The sequence below is a fragment of the Barbus barbus genome (assembly GCF_936440315.1).
Source record: "Barbus barbus genome assembly, chromosome: 31".
Taxonomy (NCBI): domain Eukaryota; kingdom Metazoa; phylum Chordata; class Actinopteri; order Cypriniformes; family Cyprinidae; genus Barbus; species Barbus barbus.
The window spans coordinates 9665450-9692963 of record NC_136759.1 but is presented as its reverse complement, the minus strand read 5'-3'; the positions used below and the strand labels follow the sequence as shown (position 1 = coordinate 9692963).

The window sequence follows — 27514 nt, the reverse complement described above, 5'->3', positions numbered from 1 at the left end:
CCGATATTGTAACAGCAGCACTGACCTTTAATACATTGGCAGAGTTCAGAAACTTCTATTTCCTCTATAGGTTTTATTACCACAGAAATCCTCCCTGTTTGTTCATGTCCTCCTCAGGTGGATACCAGAATTTATTTGCTTTTGGTTTATAGGCTCTAGGCTTGCAGAGGTATATGGTTCAATTTGAGGCTCCGTTTTTGCCAAGTAAACAAACTCATCATCAAACAAAGACAGGCTTGCTTACCCGTGCACACAACACTTCATTTTCTGCAGCGTTGACTATAGCTCAACTCCCAAGAGCTCTGAATGGATCGAGATGAGGTTGAAAGGCCATCTGCAGACGTTTCCAGCGAAGATCATTTGTGTGCTAATTGAATTTGAAACATTCTTTCATAATCTGAGTGTTCATCTCTGGCAGCAGCACAAAAACCTCTTTCAGCTTGTCCAGCAAGCCAGATACACAGAAAGACACTAACTGCTTCCCCCCAATGAGAATCACACGGCGTATCACTCTACATGCATTCCAATGTCACCATCCACAGCCAGCCACTTGTTTTCACTCATCTCTTTTATTTTGTTATAAAAAGTGAATAACAGTGCAAAACCGATCTTTGATAAGCACAAGGACACGCTTTAAAACTTGCTTGCGTCTCTTCTTCATTGGACTGATGCAATCTATTAAATACAGTGCAGAATGTCCTTTTTAAAAATAAATGTTACAGCGATTACAATGTACAGTACAGTGGTTCATTATCAAATATTGCATATTGTGATACAGTATGAAATGTTCAATTATATTCTTTCTGTACAAAACTTTTTAAACAAAAAATCTTAAAGCAAGCACTCACATACACGCACACACACACACCTCTTTCATTCATGAACAATCTGCTTTTTAAATTATTAGAATTTTTTTAATTTGCCTCTATCAAACATATAAGCAACTGGTTGGCCAAAAATGCATAATCTGTCAGTCAACAATTCAAGTAAACATGCTCAAAATGGCAGTTTTAAACAGATGCTTCCAGAGCTGTCAAATCAATTTAGTTTTATACAATTCACTCTGACATTGTGAGAAAATTAGTGTCAGAGCAGAATTAAGTGCACTTGTTATATTAGTTTGCACTCACAAGCTTTGATGGCCTTGAGTCCAACCATATTTAAATCTTGTGGACGGCACTTAAGGACACTCTTGTACAATCCATGACCAACGTAACCCTGGTCATGCATCCAAACGGATATAGAGACCCACTCCTTTTTCAGGAGACACATGCTTTCATAGAAATTTTGAAGAAAAAAATAATAATAAACATACGGAAAAACCCTGAAAACAATCCTGTGCGCGCTTACTAAGCTGTTTGCCGTTATTGCAAACCTCAGGTGGGAGGGGGTCCTTTGTAATGTAGGGCCAAGTGAAATGAGCGGGCCAGAGTATTGGATCGATGGCATGAGGTATCGTGGAGCATGATGAGGGGCCAGATCACCACAGCCAGCAAGAGGGCAAATAGGAGGACCAGCAGTGGTGCTGAGGCCTTTCGCATGTTAAAAAACCTCAAGGGCCCCAAAAACCAGGAGCCACTGTGCCATAAACTGTCAGCAGAAGCCTTCGGTTCACACAGTTCACTGGAAACAGAAATACATCATGATAAAAGGCCACTTTTCAGAAGTAATAGACCTTTTCTCTGTTATGGTGATAACTGGCAAAATCAATGCTGTCCAATCTTGCTCCCGCAGAGTTTACCTCCAACTTGCCCTGGAAGTTTCTTTTTAGTAATCCAGAAGGCCCTGATTAGCTGGTTCAGGTGTGTTTAATTAGGATCGGAGCTAAACTCTGCAGGATAGAGGCAGGATTGTACATCACTGGCATAAATCAATTTTAATTTACACAATTTAAGTTTGGTATGCATTGGTGGGGTAGAACTGAAAGCCAAAGCTGTCCTTAAAGAAACTCTACTGTGAACAGTATTCACTCACTGAAACTTTCAGCAAGACTTAAACAGTCAAAACTAATATCTGTGTCCTTGCTTCATATTTAAGTCCATTTAAATTGATTTCTCTGACAAAATTGGCCTCACTGGTCAAGGAAGCATATGACTTCACTTTGTCAAATGATTCTCATTGCATTTTTGCAGTCCAATAGACCTTAAAGATTCCCTTTTTGGGCACTGCACAAATCACTGGCTCAATGGTAAGAATCTTGGGTTCAACATTAACTATGTTGTACAAAACAATATTGAACCCAATTTACTTTCATTGTACAGAAAAAAAAAAACAACTTTCGGAATATCTGCCAAAGAAATAAAGTCGGGTTTGGAAAGACATGAGAAAATTTAGTAAGTTTTAGTTTTTGAGTGAAAATAGTAATATTGACATTCAAATAGAAAAGTTATTTTTGAATTGTAATATTTGAAAACAATTTACTCCTGTGATGGCAACGCCGAATTTTATGCAGCCATTGCTCCAGGCTTCAGTGTCATGATCATTCAGAAATGCAGATTTGCTGATCAAACACATTTCTTATTATAATGTTAAAAACAGTTGTGCTGCTTAGTATTTTTGTGAAAAAAATACAATGAATAGAAATGATGAATAGAAAATTCAACATTTTGAATGTCTTCACTGTCACTTCTGATCAATTTAATGTCCTTATTGAATAAAGTTAATTTAAAAAAAAAAAAAAAAAAAAAAACTTTTGAATGCTAATGCATTTCTAATGACTATTTTCCCAGCTGTTCACAGAAAAAAAAAAATAAAAATAAAATACTCAAGGTGCAATTTAGCACTAGAAAATACATAACGCCTACCATAATAAGTCAACCAGCTTATTAATCAAATTCAATGAAGTCTACATAGGAAAAGATTTTCTCACCGACTCGACTTTGCACGGGTGTTGTCCTCCAAAGAGTCGGGGAAACAAAGTCTCTCCTGCTGCCTCTAGTGACAGAGAGGGACGATAATAGCTTGAGATTAACAAAGCCCTGCAGGGACTCTATTGTTTACCAGTTCTTTGGCACCGGCGCACATTACAAGTGCAATTATGTGTGGGGTGTGTTAAGAGGTGTAAAGCACATCATAAAAATCATGCAAGGCGCCACATTTGCTACACATTAACAGCCCTGGCTTTAATTCGCAAACCCCAGGTGATCAGAAAAGCAGTTACGGTGTTTGTAACACATATGAAGGGTGTGTTTGTGCAGAAGGGCCGTACGTGCGAGCAAGATATACCTGTGGGTCTTCGTGACGTTGGTAAGAGTGATGCTGGAGGTCACATGACTGGGATGGGTGGGGGGTGGAGCACGTGTGCGGTGGGTGGGGGCGTCTCTGGGGGAGCACACTCTCTTGATACTCAATTCCCTCCTCCTCCTTTCCAGACGGCAGAGATGAAAAACTGGAGCGCGCCTATAAAGATTCACAGAAGCAACAAACACTTTTGATTGCCAAAGAGTGGACAGCAGAGTTCTCACTACATGTGACAGCTTCGCTATGCTACAAAAGGCGCTTGTAAAATCGAAAGAGACGGGCTCCATTAACTAATAAGGTTCAAGGCGGCTCTGTCTTTTTGTGCTTGCTGTTTTGCTTTCATTCTTTGAGTCCTTTAATGGGACCAACAGATTCGCTGCTTCATCCACCTTTTCGTGTGACACATTACACAGGCGCTCTTGGCCCTTTTGCAACACCAGATCCTCACTATGTTTGTGCCCACAATTACGGCAACCATTATAGAGCGGTGGGTCTTTTTCCCATCCCTGTAAAACTGCCAATTAGCCATGAGCGCTGAGAAATTACAAGAGGCTCTTTGAAATGGAAATGGTCCCTCTCTCTTTAGTCGGTTTTTCCAAGGCTTTGGCAGGCAAATCGGCCTCTGCATCAGCGCAAAGGATTCTCTTTCCCAGAAACCAACGTTGCCCCCCTCCCATCTCACGATGAGCTTTTTAAGTCAAGATGGTACAGATTAATTTGAAATGGATTAATTAGCACGGCTGAATAATATGTGCTTCATATTCCTCGTAAACATTTCTTTAATGATATCCCTAAAATAAGCTTTTTCCCACAGAAATATTAAATATGACAGATTTATGAATGCAGATTTAAACAGCACTTCGAGGACACAAACAGGTCTTCAGCAAGTCAATGTGACATCTATTAATGGTGGAAAAGCAGCAGGATGACTATAACAGAGTAGACACTGTTATAATGTGTACAGATTGCGACTGCAGTGTCTAGTCTTAATGAGATTTGGCAAAAATTTCTCCATGCGCAACTGCACCGAGTATCCATTCTGCATTTATGACTGCAGTACTAAATATGTACACCGATGAAGCAGAAATTAAATCCAGGACAAAATCAGCAAGTTATGAAGAAGACAGTAGATGCAGTGCAGTGTAGAAGAACATACAGTGAGCTCCCAAAAGCCCACTAGTGCATTTTTGTGATTTAATGCAGTTTGTATTATTATTTTTCCCTATTTATAATTATATTATCAGCATAATTTATTTCCAGGTTAAATAAAAAGTATAAAATTACAGCGGTCACAGACTTTCGGAATTTAAAATATATCTATTAAACATCAACAGCTAAAACTAAGGTGACATGAAATGTAGAAATTCATTTTCTACCTTGACATTTAGTGAGAGACTGTCTCATTGACTGCCTCACATGAAAAGTTCAATGATTATATAATTACTATAATTAATGGCTATATAAAATGTAGTCAAAATCTATTTGATAGTCTAATGATTTTATGAGCTAATTAATTATAAAACACATGCTTCCACATTACTTACTGCTTCCAAGTAAGTGACACTGACGTACCTCTGATATTAACGCAGTTACTTTGCATCCAAATATTCAATAATACTGACATCAAGTTAGTCAAAAGTTATCTGCAAGAGCCATTAAACGGTTTTTGACAGTGTAAGGAGTAGCAATACTCATAGAACATTTATATACACTACCATTCAAAAGATATTTTAATGTTTTTGAAAGAAGTGTCTAATGCTCACCAAGCCTGCATTTATTTGATCTAAAAAAAAAAAAAAAACAACAACTGTAAAACGGTTATATTTTCTGTTTTAATATATTTTAAAATGCCATCTATTCCTGTGATGGCAAAGCTGAATTTTCAGCTTCATTACTTCTTCAGTGTCACACGATCCTTCAGAAACCATTCTGATATGCTGATTTGGTGCTCAAAACATTTCTTATTATCAATTCTGAAAACTGTTGTGCTGCTTAATATTTTTGTGGAAACAAAATACAGAAATACAGAGTTCAAAAGAATATTTATTCAAATTTTTTAAGTTTTATTTAATAAATAAAACTCTTTACGGTCACTTTTGATCAATTTAATGCATTTCTCAAATACAAATATGACTGAAAAGCATTAATTTCTTTCAAACAAACAAAAAAATCTTACTGGCCCCAATATTTTGAACAGTAGTGTATAATATAGAACCTTAGTGAGGCCTCCCTAATCACAGTGTAAATCAAAACCAAAATATACCTGTGGATTATGCTCTGTCTGGACGGCTTTAGAACAAAGTTGATGCGTCTGGCCCAGCCAAGCACTAATGTGCTCAGGGTCAAAGGTCACAGATTCAGGAGCCCTAGTTTCAGATGTGGAAGTCTTAAATTGTCCGGCGTACTGATGCTTGCCAGCTCTGATGACTGTATCCACAACACGCACATGCAAAACAGATATTAGCATAAACAAATCAGGACAAGGCTGTGAAAAGAATTTGATGCTGATTGTGGATTAGACAAGATATACAGTGCCCTCCATAAGTATTGGAACAGTAAAGACAAAATTGCTTTGTTGGCTGTGGAGTCAAGACATTTGCAAATATGATTAAAAGATGAATAGGAGACAAAACTACAGCATGTCACATTTTATTATTAGCAGTTTCAACACACGTTTTACCAAATAAAAAGAACAGCACTTTTAGAGTTCATCCCACTCATTGATGTGAGCATAAATACTGGGACAGTCGAACATAAGGCAGACATAAAAGATTAAAAGCTATTATTTAGTTGCAGATCCCTTGCGCACAATCACAGCAGTGAGTCTGTGACCCATAGACATCACCAGACTCTTGGTCTCATCCTTTGAAATACTTTTCCCAGCCTTTAATGCAGCCAATTCCAGTTGTTGCTTGTTTTGGGGGATTTCTGCCTTTACTCTCCTCTTCAGCTGGTGAAATTCATATTCAATCAGATTTAAATCTGGAGATTGACTTGGGCAATCTAAGACTTTCCATTTCTTTGCCCTTATAAATTCCTTGACTGAACTGGCAGGGTGTTTTGCGTCATTGTCCTGATGCAATATGAAGCACTTACCAATGAATCTGGTGGCATTTTCTTGAATATTGGTAGGCAAGATGGTTTTGTACCCTTCCAAATTCATTCTGCTACTGTCATCATACATTAAGTCATCAGTAAAGTTGAGAAGGCCTGTTCCAGAGGCAGCCATGCATGTCCATGCCATGACACCACCTCCGCCATGCTTTACAGATGAGGCTGTATGCTTGGGATCATTGAAGTTCCCTTTTTTTCTCCTAGAATCATCTTTGTCTCATCGGCCCATAAACAGTTCCAAAACTCTTCTGGCTCACCTTTGTGCTTTTTTGCGAACTCTAATCTTGCCTTTCTACAGACACGCTTTTTAGGATTCATTTTCACAGCTTTTATGATTTGTCTGTCATCAACTACTGTCAGCTGATCAGGTCGTTGTTGGTTGCTGGTGGTTTCCAATCTCTTGATTTCTCCATGCCCTTTGTTTGTGCTACAGCTCTAATTGACTTCCTCTTTTCTTTTAGCATCCAAATTGCTTGCTTTTCTCTCAAAGTCAGCTCCCTCATCTTCATCCTGGTTTGTGTGTGTCATCATCGAATGCAAGATTCAGAATACAGAAGTAATGATACGACACATGATACGACCCTGAATTTAATATCTGAAGAATTAATGCAACAGGACACAGCTGATCACTTAGAAACACATGTGAGGCAACTGTTCCAATACTTATGCTCACATCAGATAGAGGGATGAAACTCTAAAAGTGCTGAACTTCTTAACTGGTAAAACATCTGTGTGTTAAATCACCCAATAATAAAATCTGACATTCTGTAGTTGTGTCTCATATTCATCTTTTAATCATATTTGTAAATGTCTTGACTCCACAGCCAACAGAGCAATTTTGTCTTTCCTGTTCCAATACTTATGGAGTGCACTGTATATCATAAAATGTCTAATATCTGAATATATATATATATATTTTATTGTTTATCTTTTATGGGTTTTGCATTATTATTTTCTTTTTTTTTCTAATTCCTGAATATAAGCACCAGATATAATATCTGAGAAGTAGCTGCTGCTTTGAATGGGCTAAAATCACAATACGGAGACTGAAAAGTTTTGAGAGTTTTGCCCATCATGACCCTCATAATCGAGGTTTTGGTGGCTCTTGGCCATTTTTCAAGGATATTAGAAAACAAGCCAAATTGAGAGCAGCTCTTCCATGATTATCGCGTGATTAAGCTATGAGAGGGACACTGCCTTCAGTGGATGGCACCAGTCACACTGACCAATCAGGAGCCACGGCTTTACCTGGCACTGGTGTCTGGGGTGGGGCCGCATACTCTAAGCTCTTCTTATTGCCCTGAAAAACACAGCAACTACATTCAGCATTTACCTACATTACAGAAATACACACATGCATGACATTCATAGTCATTTTTAATATCAAAGCTTGCTTCTATACATTAAGATGCATTTGTTTTCAAAGTAATGTCCTTTAATGTAAGGTTTTTAATCTAAGATTCCACAGAGCCCCAAATATGATCATTCTTGTGCATGGGACCCCATCCTGAAATTCAAAAGGCCGCTATTTAAGTTTCATGAATTAAAGATCCAATTTAAGCTTTAAAAATTAACATATATAATTATGTAAATTATAATAAAAATTTAATATTTTCCAAGTTACATTTTTTTTAAACTCACTATAGAGCTGTACGGTTACATTATTTACATTTCTTTATTTAAATACATTTATATTTATTAATTTACCTTAATCATTTAATCTTATTTCAGATTATTTATACATTTAAAAATGTTTTTTAAAACAATACACAAATATAACATTTATAGTAATTATATTTATTTATGAAGTGAAAAATTAAAACAAGTGTAAATATTTGTAGAATATTTAACATTTCTTTTTTCTATTTTACATTTTTCTTATCCTCACTAAATAGGTTTTATTAATTTTTCATTTATAAACTATAATACTATAATAGTATTGTTAGATTTTTCAATTGATTTGAATCAAGTATTTAGTTTAATCTTTTTATTTATAGTTTATCTTTTTTTTTGTTTTGTTTTTACACACTTTAAAAGGACCCCATAGAAATCCCTTGCAGACCCTGGGGGTCCTGGATCCTAATATGAAAACCCCTGCTTTAATGCACTTTAGTAATAGAGTGCTTAATTTGTGTTAATGATAAATCTGAAGCCAGCTGTGTTGAATACAGAAAAAAACACACCAACTAACACAAACATGTAACCCCCTATTTGCATGTTACATACCCTGCATGCTACAACATGCGCAGGAACACGTGTGCTTACGTCTATGCACGCATTCAAACAGAGACCACATTGTAATCTTTTCATTTGAAAGCCCCCCAAAAAAACTACGCAATCCCTTCATTTGCATTTCAATTACATTTCATTGCTAGATGGAAAATGAATGCAAATACACTATACTATACATTAATACGTGGGCTGTGGTTTCTTGGTCCCATAATGTAAATAAGGATTAGATGAAGTTTGAGCTGTCAGACGGACTTACTGGCTGCTTGATGCTGACAGCAGCATTGTCTGATTGCGAGTCCACAGGACTCATGTAGACTCTCCTCCTCAGAGGATATTTGGCTGGTTCATCTGTGTAACGCACACCTGAGAGGAAGAAAGAAAATTGATGCTCCAGATGGGTAAAAGTTACAGTTTCTGTGTTTTAGAGAACAATAAACCACTAGAAATATATAGCCATCACAAACAATAAAGGGCTATGAAATGCAATAAATTCATCAGTCCTCATTTGGGGTTATGTTTATTACATAATGGCCTGATTGTAGTTCACACGTGAAGCATGAATGCCTCTGCAGCACCGGTGGTGGTTCACACCACATGCACATGAAAGGATAAACAAGGTGTTAATATGCACAGCGAATGCAAAACACTCCAGTTTCATTTTAATATTCACTTGAAATGATGTGTGGAATATTGAAAGTGATCACAATTATTCACATGTCAATTAATCATCAGCTAAAACTTCATGATCACCATTGGCCCCGTTTACAAGTAATGGACATGGAGGAACCATTGGACTGTATTACGGGGCAATCCCTACCTGCAGCTGCACTGAAGGAGGACGAGTCTGTGCCATCATGGGAGATTGAACCACCAATGTCCACTGAAGGGTCCCACTCCAGAACCAGGTGATCTTGACTGGACTGAGGAAGACAGGCCTGAGACTGAGGTGCCATGCTGCGGTCTATAAAACACTCATCCTCCAGCATACTCTCAGACGGACAGCCAGAGTCAGGAGCACACAGAGCCCAGTCATCCTCAAAAACCTGCCACAGCACAAGAAACATACATTAAACATCTTAAAACTAGTCCTGTCAAATCAAATAATATAATATAAATATACACAGTTCACACACATTATATTATATGTACTGTATATACATACATATGTTTAAGAAAAATATGCAATATATTTATACATGCATATAAATATACACAGTACAAACAGTTATTATGTAAACACAAACTATGGACGTGTGAAATTTTAATGCGATTACTTGATTTGACAGCATTACTTAAAACATTATAATTTTCAGAAATACAATTCAGTTTAAACGGCACTAACTTTGGACAAAGAGGATACAATTTTTTTTTTTAAGTTTTTTTTAAAGAAAATTCTTATGCTCACCAAGGTTGTATTTAATCAAAAATACAGTAAAAGACAGGATATTGTGAATCATTACAACTTAAAACAACTGCTTTTTATTTTAATAAATTTGAAATTTTCCTGTGATGGCAAAGCTGAATTTTCAACATCCAATACTCCAGTCTTTAGCTCAAGAAAAATGTATAATTATTATATTTATTAATGTTGAAAACAGTGGTGCAGCTTCATATTTTTGTGGGAACTGTGATGCATTTTCAGGATAATTTGATCAATAGCAAGTTATAAATAAAAGTAATAATTCTAAAATATATATATTTTTATATGATTTTTTTTATATATTTTATATGAAACTTTGAAGAGTCCCTTCTATCTATCTATCTATCTATCTATCTATCTATCTATCTATCTATCTATCTATCTATCAAATGCAGTTTCTTGGAAATTCTGAGAACATGTTGACCTGGGGTGTGGAAAAAAATTGCTACACATAGACATCGTGCGCTAAGCTATGGAAAATACGCAGTGGTAATTCATTCTGAGATGTCTGGTGTGGGACTCTATAAACGACCTATATCCGACAACAGCATAAAGAACATAAGCACGCTACATTTTTAGAATGTCTTTACGTGATCCGCTTGGACCTAAAGAGACAAAGGCTCACACAAGGAACTTGATCAAATGGACAGTACATGTATTGTACAGTGGCTGCTTGGCTACAAGACAACTATTCAGGCTATTCAGGGGGTGTATTCATGATTTTTCTGCCAGAACGCATGAAGTTGGATGCTTGAGTAGCTTTCCCTTGGGATAATTTTCTGAAAAATGCAACAGCCCTGCTCTGAGCAAGTGAACTTGAGATGGCACAAATGAAATTATCAAACAAAAGCTATCAGGGGAATATCAGGGCAGAGAAGGGACTCTTCAAGGTTTCATAGTCAATTGTGCATCTTGTGTGTAATAATACTGATCTATGGAGGTTTGATCATAAACACTGGCTTTAAGTTACAGTGCTACTGTAGATAGATATTCAGTCAGCTGCTTGGTTAGCCAATATTCTGGGTGGCAAATGAGTTGAAATGATTATACGCACATTGATTTTATTCCAATATAATCATGCAATTGAATTAGATGAAAGTTCAGAAGAGACTATGAGAAGTGTTTGAGGCTTTAAACTGTCCTCACACCTGGAATGAACTAATTTGTGCCCATGCATGGATATATACCAGCCTCATGCTGAGTAGGCGCGTGTGCAGACGGCCCAGGCCCTGAAAGACGCGGGTACAGTGGAGCAGGAGTTCCTGCAGCTGGTTCTCGATGGCCTGGGCATCAGCCGGCTCGCTTCTTTGGATCAGCTCTTCTCCATGCTGGAGCAAATCATTCAGTCGACCCGCACTCTCTCCAACTACCTCCTGAAACCCCTGAGAGATAAATATACTATAATAAATAAAATATTTATTATATATGATATACATCCTTAATTGATATTATTATTATTATTATTATAGGTCAAGGCCATTCAATTCCATTCCTGGAGGGCCACAACCCTGAGAGTTTAGTCCCTAATTAAACATCACAACCACCTAATAAAAATTTTCAGAACTACTTGATTATAATGTGTTTTTCATTAGGGTTAGAACCATTAAAGTTCTAAAAAGCAAGATTAGGACCATTAAAATCAATTTTATAACAGCAGTTTTTCAGTAATGAGGATTATGCATAACATTAAATAAAAATAAATAAATGCAAAAATGGTTTAATATATTATAATAAACTATTATAATTTGTTAATAATAAAATATTAATTTGTCATTTAATTAGGTATTGTATTACAAGTTTAGTAAAATAATAATTAAAATATTAGTGAATTTAAATATATTTTTATTTAATACATTAAATAATTTGATATTTTGATACAATATTTTTAACAAAAAAATTCTGAAATTCACAACTTTAATTGTTCATTTTAATTTTATATTACTTTTTATATTTTAATTTGCTAAAATTAAATATTAAAATTAAATTAATTCAATTGTTGATTGTATTTGATCATTTACTTATTTAAAAAGTAAAATGTCTGGACACATTAACAATTATGACCCAATGCAAACAAATAATAGTCCTAAAAGTAGACCATTTTCTTCATGCTAAATATATTAATTTTCTTTTCGGGTAAAATGTGACCTGGACATGTTTTCTTAAGACTGACCAACTTGGCCTTTCTGGGATTTGCACCTGCAACTTAGGGGTTAAAGAACTGCACTTGTAACCCATAAACCCCACTATCCAGATGACGGGAGAAAAAAAAAAAAAAAAAAACACTGCATGGACAAATCCGGTCGATCCTTGTTTCCTGAAAGTACCTGAAGCTGGTGCATCTTCGAGCAGGTGTCTTTGCCTGAGAAGTGCTCCACTTCAGTCAGTCTGAGGTCCATATCAGCTAGCCACACTGCCATCTCTTCCCTCTGCCTCTCAAAATCCTCCCGCTGGCAGACGAAATGCTGTTGCGCGCACACAGACAGACAGAGCATGATTCTGTCTGACCGTCTACACCCTGATGCTGTTTTTAGCATAGACGCAGACTGACAGGGAGACACATCAAAATTACAACAAGGACGTCAATGTGGCAGACAGGGAGCGGAAATGGCATAAACAAAACACAGACACAGAAGCCCATGGTAAGGGGGGCATATGCAGTGCATTCGAGCACAGAGCGACAGTTGCGCAGGGGTCACTGCGGCTGGAATGACAGAATTATGTAAGATGAACGCAGGCAGAGCAGAAGGCTGTATGGATAAAGAGTTAATGGGATTAAAATGAAGGCAGGAAAGGGGCAAGAGAGAAAGTAGCAACAAAAATATCTATCAAAAATGTGCTTTTTCTGGTTTTCACCTCCAAAAAAAAAATCTTTGAGAACATAAAAGCATCTGTATACTGTTAAAGTAAATCAATCAATCAATCAATCAATCAATCAATCAATCAACATAAATATACAGTACTGTGCAAAAGTCTTAGGCCATTACATATTGGTCTCAAATTTGGAACACGAGTTGTGTTCAAAATTTATGGTTAATAAAATAAATTTTATATATAAATAATGTATAGTTATGTAAAATATGCACAAAAATACTTACAAAAATAATATTTAAACCTTTCAATATGAAACCTATATTTTCCAAAACACGTTTTAATCTAAAACTGCAAAAATCAAAGCGATAAATTGAAACAAGTTGTGCTCCAAATTTGAGGTTGATATCTCAAAAAAAATAAAATAAGGCAAAAAGCTTTCAATAAGTTTTTTTTGGGGCGCAGTACATATAAATAGATTTCCAATAGATGAAATTCGCTTCACATTCAAATTCCTTTCCTTTATATACCTTCAACCTGCGGCACACAGTCTCCACAGTGTTGCTGAGCTGATCCCAGCGCTGGCCGCAGTCCTTCATCATTTCTATGAGCAGTGCGCAAATAGCACCTCTGAACAGGCCAACCAGAGTTCGACTCCTCTGGGTCAGTCCGTCCAGCTGGGATAAACGTATCCTGGCTTCAGCACGCAGGTTCTGAAAGGAGATACAAAAACACAGTGAGATCATGCGATTAACTAAGAGGTAACCCCCTCTAAACTCTAAAAGTAACCACCGGAAGGTAAAAAATACATTCCACCGGTTCCCTGATTAGCTAAAGCAGGTTATTTTAAGAAATTAGTGCGAGGGGTTAAGACTGAGGGAGGCACGATGGTGCTTAGGAGGAGAGCCAAGGAGTTTGACGACCATTTGGTGTCATTTATCTTCACTGGCACGGGTCCCGGGCTTCTAGACAGTCTGAGTAAATGCGCTGTCTGCATGTTTGTAAGTGTGTCTGTGTCGCTGATTACACTTTCATTGTAGAAAGTGTCAAAATGCTGGCTGGCATCCACTCAGCAACAGACACCTGTAATGACTAACTGGAGATGGTCTTGTTCTCATCTTATATAATAACACTACTGCCAGGGTTTGGAGGTAATTTGTCTTTTGGCAACTGTTTTAGAGTTATCATCCTCAGATTTAAACTAGAATATAAATCAGACATGTTTTCAGTATAATCTACTGTGTTTCAAGCCCTAAGCATGGCTAGTGTCATTTGTCCACATTAACATGTCTACACTCAGGTCTATAGATTGTTTTCTTTGGGGGGGGGGGGGGGGGGGGGTTGGGCATGCATTGAAATATATAAAATGTTTAATCATCTAACTACATTGAAGTTAGACCAAACGTCTCATTACCTCATATTTTTGTAACTCCTCTTTTGCTGTAACATACAGCACATGGCTGGAGTTTGGAGATGCTGCTATTTTCTCAGCTGATCTAAGCCAGTCGTCCAAACAGGAGAGCTCTCTCTTGAATTCATACCACAGCATCCACCTCCTCTCCAGACTGATGGACCAATGAGAAACAATTAGCTAGAACAAGGATCCTCAAATCTGGCCCATGAGATCCACTTTCCTGCAGAGTTTAGCTCTAACCCTAATCAAACACACCTGAGCATGCCAATCTTCAGGACCATTTAAAAAAAAACAAAAAAAAAACAGATAGGCGAGTTTGATCAGTGTTGGAGCTAAACCCTCCAGGGCAAGATCTGAGGAACCTTGAGCTAGAACAACCTGTACAGATCAGTTATACAGACAGGATGCCAATATACATCGACGGCTACTCACTTGACGCAGCTCTCGAGGGAGAAGGAAGCATCTTGGCTCAAGTCTCCAGTGGACGACCACTCAGAGAACTCGTTCAAATCATCATGCAGTTGAGAGCTTATCGAGGGAAAGCAGGTCTCAGAGGACTGTAGGTAGAGACCACTTTGGGGGTTCATATCAACACATGTTTGCTTCTCTTCTCTGTCTTCATCACTTCCTTTGGGGCCTATACTGGTGTTTCCATGGTGACTGTCTTTGAGTGACATCTCTTCTAACATCCTGGCATCACCAAGTGCCACCTGTTTACAAGAACACAAAGGGAGGCCAGTTCATTAGGCTCAAACACAACATGATGCACAGGCATATTGTGACCCAGTTGTCAAAACGGAGCTCTTTCAGTAATGTATTCTTCCTTATGAAGAGGTAAATTTATTGTGGGATGTTTTCTTCTCTACAAATTCAAAAAAGGGAGCAGAAATGTTATATATGGTAGTTGACATTTAATATTTTTGGGAAGCATCTACAATTTTTAACAGTGATTTGCTATTTTATGACTATGCATGCAGATTCTATGAGCAGATAATTGAGAAATTAAAATTATTTTTACAATAAAAACTCCATTTGTCAAAAAAAACTAAATTAGTAAAGCCAAAATGTGATTAAAATAGTAAAGAATTTAAATGAGTTGTCACCATTTAAAAGGATATAAAATATAAAATTATTAAAATGAATAAAAATCTTGAATAAAGAAATAACACTAGGAAAAAAAAGAAAATTAAACCAATTATTTGAAACAAATTACAAATAAGATTAAATCATAAATTGCTGCATAAATCAAATATATCATAAAAAAAAAATCAAATACAAAAAAATAAGCAATTAAATTCATAAATGAAAAAACATGAATAAATATTTAATAAATAATAAATTCATACAAATAATCACAAATCATAATATATTTTTCCTAAAATCACTATAAAATAATCACTGATAAAATCAAATAAATTCATGGATGAAATCATGAAAAATGCTTATCATAAATACATTCAAACAATAAAATAATCAAAATCAAACAAATACATTCATAAAATCAAAACAAAAATCATCAATAAATCGAAAAAACAAATTAAAATCATGAATAATTCAATTTCAAAAATACATTCATAAAAGCAAATCATAAAAATCATAAAAATAATAATTGATAAATCTAATAAATAAAATCATTAATTCAATTTCATAAATACACTCATAAATAATAAAAATCACCAAAAATGCATAAAACAAAGTAATAAAAAAAAAAGTACAAATCTTAACTGAGATCATTAATACTTTGAGTCAACGCAGGTCAGAAGATTAGGCCTATACAACTTAGTCGACCAACAAGTCCAATTTCCTTGAAAGTTTCCACCTTAAAATCTCTCATCACAAAAGAATTTCACGATTCATTCACAGTGCATAGAAACCCACAAGTGCAGTATCAGTTAGAAAAGCTGTGGTTTCTCTGCATGACAAACGCATTAAAACTTTCAGACACCTCAAACATTGAGAAAAGGCTCCGGTGCTCTGGGGTATAACTTCAGCCATCAAAAACCATAAATCAGTTTTATGCCCATTACCCAAAGGAGTTACGACGCTGCCACCCCAGCCCTGGCAGAAAAAAGGCAAATAGATTTTCCTCACTCTAATACCTGCATAATGTGGCTGACAGAGCAAGGTCAGCGATGCCAGGCCGTGGCTGCTGTCAATCAAGCCTGATGCTCCCAAAAAGCTTCAAGAAGAGCTTAAAAGCCTATGTGAGTCTCAACAGCGGCCCACATTCGTATTTATGAATGGACTTGCCTTGCAAAAAAAACAATTGGGGAGAATGGTTCTTTCAAAACTTTAAGACCACCGCAGGTACGCGCAGACTTCAGGCTCAGCCGAAATGACGGTCATTTCTCAGGGTCTGCTGTGAGTTTGCCCCAGTGGAGGGCATTAAGCCACTGGACTGAGTCTCAAAGCAGTCAGGTTGAAAATAGAAGTCACCATTATTGCTTTTCTCAACCAGCAGAGACTGTTGCTCTCGCCTGAGGAGTAATGTAGTGCAAACACGACCGCAATCCATACTCTGTTCCTAACCTTTTGAGAAGTGAACAAACTTATAGCAGGCTGCAGGCCATTTCCCCATCTCATTGGTGAGCTTGTGTCTTGAGGAACAGGTGTGGATGTGTGACACCCAACAGGCGTGCAGTGACACAATGACTGGAAATGGGACTTTAAGAATCTGATTTCACCCTGATTTTCACCCTGTAGGCCTACAGCACATCCCAGCCTAGATTAAGTTACATATTATAATGTTCCAGCACAAAAACCAAACCATGGACATGGTCATACAAGCCCAACACGTGGTATAGGGGTACAAGAAGTTCTCACAGGTGTAAATGCAACAAAGCTGACTATTTTGGCATCCAATCCAGCTTGACTATGGTAATCATATACATGTAATCCTGGAAGAATGTCATAGAAAAGGAGAAATGGTAAATTATTACAGAAAGCAGGATCAGAAATCAGCATGAGATTACATTACATATGTAATGTAATGTAATTACATTAGGCCAAATTTAGACTAAGCACCTGTAAATCCTAAGCAAAATCAAATTGAGAAATTAATCAAATCAAAATCAAAGAAAAAAAATCATTAAAATCATAAACCAATAAATGTCAATAAATACACTTCGTAAACATTCATAAACAAATCAAAGTCAAAGTCAAAAGAAATCAAATTAAATAAATATACATTTATAAAAATACAATATAAAATCACAACCAATAAAAAAAACACAAATAATTCAAATCAATCGAGTCAAATGAAAGTTTAAAAATATCAAATAATTACATAAGATACAATATAGTCATGAAATAAATTGATATAAAATATCAAAATATTTAAAATAAATACAATTTTACAAGTTAATAAATAAACAAATGTTGCATAAATACATTAAGATGAGACAAATAAAGTCTAAAATGAACCAAATTAAAATAAATACTCAAATAATGTCAAATTTCATAAATACATTTGTTAATAATAATAATAATAAATAAATATTTAAAACATCATAAAACTATGATAAATATTTATAAATGCATAAATTACAATATAATCATACAAAACAAATAATGAAAAACTCAAATCAAATGAAAATGTTTTGTAAATGCATTCATACGTTAAAATAAAACCAAAGTCAAATAAAATTCAAATTAAACTAAACTACAAAGCAAATAAATAAAATTAAACACACACACAAACTACAAATTAAATAAACTACAAAAACAAACAAACACACATATACATCTCACAGGTAAAAGTAACAAATGTGCCCATTTTGGTATCCAGTCCTGTCACAGATAGCTTGACCTTGGTAATTATATACACGTAATCCTGCAAGAAAGCCATGGACAAGGATCATAGTAAATTAATATAGACACCAGGATCAGAAAGCAGCATGAGACACACAAGGATGGAAATGACAGGCTGGATTACAGATGCTTAGTCATCCTATTCAGCTAGTGTCGGTGGTTTGGCTAGAAACAGACGAGGCAGGTGCATCTGGGGACCTTTCCATAACACAGCCCGCATTTGAATGAGCTGGAGTTGAATAAACACGCAAGCTGCTGTTTGTGAGAGTGACGGGGGACAAAAAAGCCCTTCCATTTAGGACGAAAGGTGATGCGGGATGAGTCTGCATGTGGAAGCAAATGGAAAGTAATGATGCATTCAATACATCAATGAAGCTCGAATCACTCTCTGGCTTCTTATTCAGCGTTTACAGCCCATTTTTCCAGATCACATGGCACCTCAGTACAGGCACAAAACACCCTCACAGAAAATGAACGTCGTTCTGGGGAGAACATAATTTTTCTTTCTTAATGGCGAATAAAGCGTTGCTCGTCTCCTTGGCGCTGAATTAAGCTCATGGCAAACGGAGGTAATGTTACTCTTTCGGTGGCCAGTGACAATTACTTCGCTCTGTTTATGATAAGCCGGGGAAAGGTCATAACACTAAAAGCTCAGACTGTTGCTGTTTTCATCCAAAGCAGTAAACACCCATCTCTTGCCAAGCTCAGGGCTCGTACTGAAACTCATCCCACACGCTGCCAAGCAAAACGTAGAACTGACAATTTCTGCCCACATTCTATTGATTAATTTCAGGTGGAGGACAAAAATGAGTTTAATAGCATGTCTAATGCCTCTAATCAATCACACCACTGAAAAGATCACTGAAAACCTCTATAGTAAATACTAATTAGACTCATGGACCAACATTTGAGACTTAAACTACCTTTTCTACAATAACAAACTATGAACTAGGACCACAATAAGGATATAAAGGATCAGTAGCTATGAACTGGTGGGTAGTGACCTAAAAAAAACAACAAATGAAAATAAAATGCAATTACCTATGGATAGATAGCATTACTAAATTCTTATCAATGTTAAAAAAAGTGCTATATCTTTTGTTGTTGACAAAAGCCATGCATTTCATTAAGCTTTTTTGTAAATATTTTTCATGCAAATTCAGTCACTTGGCAATATGATACTAATACAACTAATCTAGCCCAGTATTTGATCCATGTGTTAGGATGATTAAAAAAATAAATGTATAAGCTATTAACGTAAAAAAAAAATAATACCAACCATAAAAGAACTGAAAATAACAATAAACGAATATACACAAAGATAATAATAATGTCCAGTATTTGATCAGTGTTAGGATGTTTAAAAATATATTATTAAACTTAATAATAAAATAATACCAACAATAAACTACTACTACTAATATTATTATTATTAATAATAATAATAATAATAATAATAATAATAATAATAATAAACAAATATAAACAAAGATAACTATAATAATGAATAAAACATCTACATAAAATAACAATATTGAAAAAACACTTACTTCAGTAATAAAATGAATGCATAAAACATTTAAAAGCACTAACTATTAATGTGAATGAATAAATTTATCTACTTAAGAATAAAATGCATAAAACATCTATAAAAAAATAAAACTATTAACATGAACTATTTTCCATATAGAAATAATAAAAGCAACAACAACAACACAGTTGCAAATGCATGTTAATAATTCTTCATATTTGGCTTATGTAGCTCATGGTAAAATGTTTTTTTTTTTTTTTTTTATGACTTTTAAGTTAAGTCGTGACGTATTGTCAAGTATGGTGACCCATACTCGAAATTGGTGCTCTGCGTTTAACCCATCCAAGTGCACACACACAGCAGTGAGTAGTGAACAAATGCACACACACACACACACACCGTGAACACACACCCGGAGCAGTGGGCAGCCATGCTGCAGCGCCCGGGGAGCAATTGGGGGTTCGGTGCCTTGCTCAAGGGCACCTCAGTCGTGGTATTGAGGGTGGAGAGAGCGCTGGACATTCCCTCCCCCCACCTACAATTCCTGCCGGCCGGGGGCTCGAACTCGCAACCTTTCGATTACGAGTCCGACTCTCTAACCATTAGGCCACGACTTCCCCACGACTTATGTACAAGAATCGTGTTGGGTCACCACTTAATGTCCAACATCATTTCTTGGTCCTCAATCAAAACCAGTGGAGTATCAGTGGTTTATGTGATGAACACCACAGACCGGCACAATTTTAACACCATTTGCTCAGTGTGAGTCACAAAACTACGACAAGCTAAAATAGCTCTGCTTGATTGAGCCAACCTGTTGGGTAAATGTATTTTTTAATCGAAAACCTGTGCACACACTCCCGGTGAGGTGACAGCATTCCACCCACTCCCGTCTGTGCCGACCCATGGAGGCGGCCTGAGGGACATCGGTGTTTCCGGTGATGAGTGCGCATGAAGACGGAGGAGATAAGGACCCTGGTGCTCCACAACCCCTGATCCCGAACCCTCGGCTCTCCCTCCCTGTCCTCACAGAGACTGCACTCATTGTCTCTTTGGTGCCACAGGCCCAAATCACAAACAAACAGGCCTTTCTCAGCACCCGGATAGGGAGAAGAGGCCAGTGCCAGGACACCTGATCTGATCCACTACACACACACACACACACACACACACACAAAGCAAGAGATGAGCCGGGCCCCCCTCCTCTCCCTGGGCCCCTCAGAGACCAAGCTGTGCAGAAGGGCAAAAGAGCATTGGTACAGCAAACTCCTGTGAATTACAGTTTAATACATCTAATTTGCCATTAAACAGAAAATGTGTCTCAATTTAAGACCAACCGTGGCCTTAATACTCCTAATAGGAGCCGAGTGCCCTCTGAGAAATTGTCAGTATGTGATTCAAGTAGCTAGATCAGCCTTCAAATCCAATCCAGGCTTCTTCTAATCCCATTTACAGCACTCGCAATCTGGTGAGAGTCTTCAAACCGCATCCTCTTGGAATTGCCTTCATTTCCCACGCTTAAGACCACACCGTTCCAAAAACAACAGACGACAAAGAAGAATCTACTGCTTTGTGACAATATCAAAAGGTACAACGAGGACGTCATCCATTAATTGCAGCATATAGCCAAAGACAAGGCACTCAAAAAAATGCTCGTTAAGAAGATGAATTCTGCCGCTCCACATGAAGGCGTCATGGCTGGAGATGGAAATGATTGTTCTCTCAGCTGTGATTCCCCAGCTAGCAGATGCCTGACAGGTGTTGTGCTCAGGTAGAATAACGCAGACTAATTCACCTGATGACTGAGGATTCATTCAAGGACAGACAGCAAGTTTTACACAGCAGAATGTCTGTTTGACACATCACTGTTGTAGCCTGAGGCAAGGTCATTCTCTCAGGAGAAAGATAAAGACAGAATGTAACTCTCTAATCACTTCAAAGAGAACAAAATAAATAAATAAACAACAATTACCAAAATCAGTTAACTTATTAAAATTGTTACTTAAAGACACACACACAATAACATAATAAATAACAAGTACTATTATTTTAATAATTTAATAAAAACAATTACATTTATAAATCATAAAATGTATTATAAATATATTGTAATATTTATTAATAATGAATGTTTATTTATTATATTTATTAATAATGAATATTAATATATTTATTAAAAAATATACAGTATACATTATTATTATCATTATTATTATTATTATTTCATACATTTCATTCTATTATAGTTGTTGTTGCTCTTCATAATAATAATAATAATAATAAATAACATCATTTTAACACAATTAATCATTTTCGTATTTTTCTATTATATTTTTTTTATAAGAAAATAACCATTTACATAAACAATTAAAGAAATTACATAATATACACAATAATAATAATAATAATAAACAATTATTCTAAATTAATATTTAACACGCACACATGCATAAACATTTATATACATTTATAAAATATACAGTATACATTATTATTTTCATTATTTCATACATTTCATTCTATTATAGTTGTTGCTCTTCATAATAATAATAATAATAATAAATGATAACATCATTTCAACAATTAATCATTTTTGTATTTTTCTATTCTCATTTTTTTTATAAGAAAATAACCATTTACATAAACAATTAAAGAAATTACATAATATACACAATAATAATAATAATAATTATAATAAATAACAATTATTCTAAATTAATATTTAACACGCACACATAAATATACACACACACACAGTATCTCACAGAAGTGAGTACACCCCTCACATTTTTGTAAATATTTTGTTATATCTTTTCATGTGACAACACTGAAGAAATGACACTTTGCTACAATGTAAAGTAATGTGTACAGCTTGTATAACAGTGCAAATGTGCTGTCCCCTCAAAATAACTCAACACATTAGTTTTATATATAGTTTTATTAGCCATTAATGTCTAAACTGCTGGCCACAAAAGTGAGTACACCCCTAAGGGAAAATGTCCAAATTGGGCTCAAAGTGTCAATATTTTGTGTGGCCACCATTATTTTCCAGCACTGCCTTAACCCTCTTGGGCATGGAGTTCACCACAGCTTCACAGGTTGCCACTGGACGACATCACAGAGTTGGTGGATGTTAGAGACCTTCCGCTCCTCCACCTTCCGTTTGAGGATGCCCCGCAGATGTTCAATAGGGTTTAGGTCTGGAGACATGCTTGGCCAGTCCATTACCTTTACCCTCAGCTTCTTTAGCAAGGCAGTGGTCGTCTGGGAGGTGTGTTTGGGGTCGTTATCATGTAGTAATACTGTTGAGGGGGATCATGCTCTACTTCAGTATGTCACAGTACATGTTGACATTCATGGTTCCCTCAATGAACTGTAGCTCCCCAGTGCCGGCAGCACTCACGCAGCCCTAGTCCATGACACTCCCACCACCATGCTTGACTGTAAGCAACCGCTGTATGGTCTTGGCCACCATGATGCAGCTCAGCTCAGGTCTTGGCAATCTTCTTATAGCCTACGCCATCTTTATGTAGAGCAATAATTCTTTTTTTCAGATCCTCAGAGAGTTCTTTGCCATGAGGTGCCATGCTGAACTTCCAGTGACCAGTATAAGAGAGTGAGAGCGATAACACCAAATTGAACACACCTGCTCCCCATTCACACCGGAGACCTTGTAACACTAACGAGTCACATGACACCGGGGAGTAAAAATGGCTAATTGGGCCCAATTTGTGACCAGCGGTTTAGACATTAATGGCTGTGTGTTGAGTTATTTTGAGGGGACAGCAAATTTGCACTGTTATACAAGCTGTACACATTACTTTACATTGTAGCAAAGCGTCATTTCTTTAGTGTCGTCACATGAAAAGATATAAAATATTTACAAAAATGTGAGGGGTGTACTCACTTCTGTGAGATACTGTATACATATACTTCATTTATATACACAATATACATTAAACATTACTATATAGTGTATATATATATATACACACACTATTAAAGTTTTTGTATTTTATTGTAATAAGTAATAATAAATGTTAATATTTTTATTAATGTTTGACTGATAATAAATTGACACATGGCTTATTTTATTTTATACTATTATTCTCATCCTCAACTTAATTTGTTATAGCTAACAATGAAAATATTCATGTATAAAGTCAGTCAAAGCTAAAAACTACATCACAGATAACAAGAGCAGGAGAGGGATGAATGTGATCTGTGCAAGCCAGAATACAAAACTATCATTCATCCTTTACAAGTGTTGGTGAAACCTGATTCTTGGTTTTCAAACAAAGCTCTGCTCAGGGGGCATCTGCAGTTTCAGCAACGAAACTGGCCAGTAGCAACAGTGAGGAGAAAGCACTCTTTTTTTTTTAAATAAAGCATAACAATGAAAGCCAGGAGCAGCATTAGACTGAATGGCCAATTACTACCGATGCATGACGCCATTCATCATTAAACTCAGCATGGTGTCATTCTGGCAAAGAAGTGTGTTTTGTTGAATGCATCTATACCCTGGCTTGAAACATAATGGGCCTGGGAGGGGATATTTAGAAAGAAAAGACAAGGCAGGAAGCTCTCTTTTGCCCTTTAAAACCAACATACATTTCTTTCAACTAACACTCTTTAAGTAAAATCACTTCTGGGGTCTGTTTAAAGCAGGAAGCCACAGAACAGGCAAGTTCAAGCAGGAGAACTTATTCTCTGAGCTCACAGCACTTTCTCCTGGCACAGCTTAAACCCTAGTTTGTTGGTACTCAGTAACTGAATCATGAGGTTTAGGTCTACATTTGAAAAAAGAACAAAAGTAGTCGTAAACATCAAATTAGAGGGTATATTGACTGCAAATCGGTTAATTGTTTTTAAAGGGCTCACTGGAAGGCTCCTGGAAGATTGAGATAAGAGCAAGATGTCTATCAAAGTACAAAACTGATTCAGTTCAAGTCATGCAGTCTTGAAATTCACTAATGGATGAAATGGTAGAAAACACAATCAGCTGTCTGAACATGAATTATTCAAAATTTCTCATGATGTCATGAGAGTTGCCAGTGTAGTTTTTCCAACCACAAGGTACACTGTAAAATAACATTGTTACGCTAATGAAGGCACCACAACTGAGAGAAATAAAGGAGAAAATAACTTCTGGAGGTAAAAACTAAAACACACAGACAATTATTATTAGTATTATTAAATAAAATAATAACATTAAATGTTTTAAAATATATAATAGTTATTCAATCTATATAAAACAAAAAAGGGATCTACTAGTAAAAAGGATAGTCACAAGTTTGGACACATTTGACAGAATTTATGTTTCTCATCCTAAACACCTTAGGCTATTACGAATAAATGTGTGAAATTTGTGAAAAGGTATTGTACACAAATATTTTGAAGAATTCTGAAGAACCAAACAGTTGTCGGTCCCCATTGACTTCCATGGTAAGGAAAGAAATACTATAAAAGTTAATGGGGACCATCAACTTTGATTACAAGCATTCTTCAAAATATCTTCTTTTATGTTCAACATAAGAGAAACTTAAACAGGTTTCGAATGTCATGTTCATTTTTGGGTGAACTATTCCTTTAAGTTGGTTAAAATAAATAAATAAATAGAGCTATATTTTAGACAAACTGTGGCTACTAAAATGTATGCTACAATACAAGCTCTAACTTGTTTAATATTGTTGCTCACTGTAAAGTTCCAATACTTCAGTTTAACATATTTTATAATTTTTTGATAATTTGCTAATCACTCTTATTCTAAAACGTGCACAAGCTTTCGACTAATAGCACGCCTTAAAGCAAAAAGCAGGCTGTAGAGGTTCTATGACTAATTATGGTTGAAAATGCCATTTAAGACCAATATAATTAATTAGATAAACAACAAAAGATTTGTGACCCAGAAAAGGCCCAGTTTGAACTACAAGAGGCATCAAGTGTCATTGTAGGAATAATCAATGGGCATGAAGCATCACACTCAGCAGTAGCTAGTCTGTAACCTGATGGTCTGGTGTTGTCATGCATACTATTCCACAGCAACAGCAACACATTTAAATACTTTGAAAACAATGGTTTGCGTAGACGCAAAACATATAAACACACCCAGTTTGCACACTGTCCCGTGGGCAACTACAATCTGGTAGATGCCCCAAATGTTTATATCCCAGTAAAATTAATTTTACTACGTGATAAATATGACTTTGTTAGAAAACGTGCACATACCTTTATAATCACACACTACGCTGGCACAAGTGCGGTGTAGAAGCATGTGTGAACAATGTTTGCAAGCGGTTTAAAAAAAATACTCGGGCTTAAACTCGGGTCCTTGGTCCAGCTTCCGTTTTCTCCTTCAGGGAATCCCTCGGGGTTTCAGGAATCATACAGGTGTAAAAGTTTTCATCCTCAGGGAGAAAATACTCCTGTTCAGGTTTGAAATGCCAGGTATGCTTTACTAACACACACATCAAACAAGAAACAACGTTATGTTGTGCGACAAAGAGAAACACTGTTTCAGGTCACTTAACATAGCCATCAGTCGTTTGCGTTGTAAGCAAATTTAAATGTCACCTGACACAGGTGAGAAAAGCCACGCCCCCGAGTAGTTCACACGCTCCTCCTACTCACCTTTATGGCTCTTGTGCGTGACTTCAAGCACGGATATTTATTTCCGGAAACAAAATATGATATTGTTATCGCTTTGTAAGAAGAGAAAAAGGGGACGATAAAAAGGAGAAAATACACTCCACATTAAGACTAAATTACAAAAATGTGTTGTAAAGTTTGCAACTATTTAAAGATACATGTGTAGGCTATTTATCTCTGCTGTACTATTATTTTGGAAATTAGCTGCCATGTAATTCAGGAACGTTTCATTCATTTCTGAAACCTTTCAGAACACATATACACTTGTTAGCAGAGTAGATGCCAATGAATAGATTTTTTTATGATCCAAAGGAGGCCATAAAATCATAAAAATCAGTTGCTATATACAGTTTGAATGTGCCATGCAGCATTTAATGTAGTGCTATGCATATTTTTCTAATCAGGATTTTTGTAGAACTTTTCATAAAACATAGGTCTGTAGGTAGAATTTTGGGTTGTAAGTGGTATTTTTATTATTTAAAAGTGCAAACGTTTGCATGTGTGATGATGCAGTGTTCGATATAATGTGTATATTCAAATGCATCCATAGCATGGTTAATTTCAGGGCAACCTGAAAAAGAACGTTATAACCTGGAAATATTGAAAAAATAAATCCAAATAAAGATAACGCATGGTTGATTGGTCAGCATTTATTTAGCCTTTATTTATTTAGCCCTTTTTTAGCCTTTACAAGAGGCATCAAATTATTTTGTGCCGTGTGTTTCTTTAAAAATATGCTGCTCAATACATACTGACCAGGAAACTGCAGTGTGAATGTACAGTCAGGTCCATAAATATTGGGACATCGACACAATTCTAACATTTTTGGCTCTATACACCACCACAATGTGTGCTTTAACTGCAGACTGTCAGCTTTAATTTGAGGGTATTTACATCCAAATCAGGAATTACAACAGTTTGCATATGTGCCTCCCACTTGTTAAGGGACCAAAAGTAATGGGACAATTGGCTTCTCAGCTGTTCCATGGCCAGGTGTGTGTTATTCCCTCATTATCCCAATTACAATGAGCAGATAAAAGGTCCAGAGTTCATTTCAAGTGTGCTATTTGCATTTGGAATCTGTTGCTGTCAACTGTCAAGATGAGAGCCAAAGAGCTGTCACTATCAGTGAAGCAAGCCATCATTAGGCTGAAAAAACAAAACAAACCCATCAGAGAGATAGCAAAAACATTAGGCGTGGCCAAAACAACTGTTTGGAACATTCTTAAAAAGAAGGAATGCACCGGTGAGCTCAGCAACACCAAAAGACCCGGAAGACCACGGAAAACAACTGTGG

At 36.2% G+C, this 27514-nt stretch overlaps 1 protein-coding gene across 1 annotated transcript; it reads right to left on the bottom strand.

Moving 5' to 3' along the window:
• Window positions 1-557: 557 nt before the first annotated feature.
• On the bottom strand, window positions 558-26123 carry LOC306850950 (nesprin-1-like). The gene is made up of 13 exons (XM_079386931.1): window positions 25798-26123; window positions 14661-14938; window positions 14229-14379; window positions 13345-13527; window positions 12331-12468; window positions 11194-11388; window positions 9404-9629; window positions 8843-8949; window positions 7603-7654; window positions 5504-5667; window positions 3226-3399; window positions 2870-2934; window positions 558-1623 (listed from the first exon to the last, which is right to left on the bottom strand). Exons 2-13 carry the CDS (start codon window positions 14915-14917, stop codon window positions 1377-1379), a joined length of 1959 nt encoding a protein of 652 aa, XP_079243057.1. The 5' UTR covers window positions 14918-14938; window positions 25798-26123; the 3' UTR covers window positions 558-1376.
• Between the last annotated feature and the right edge of the window lie 1391 nt (window positions 26124-27514).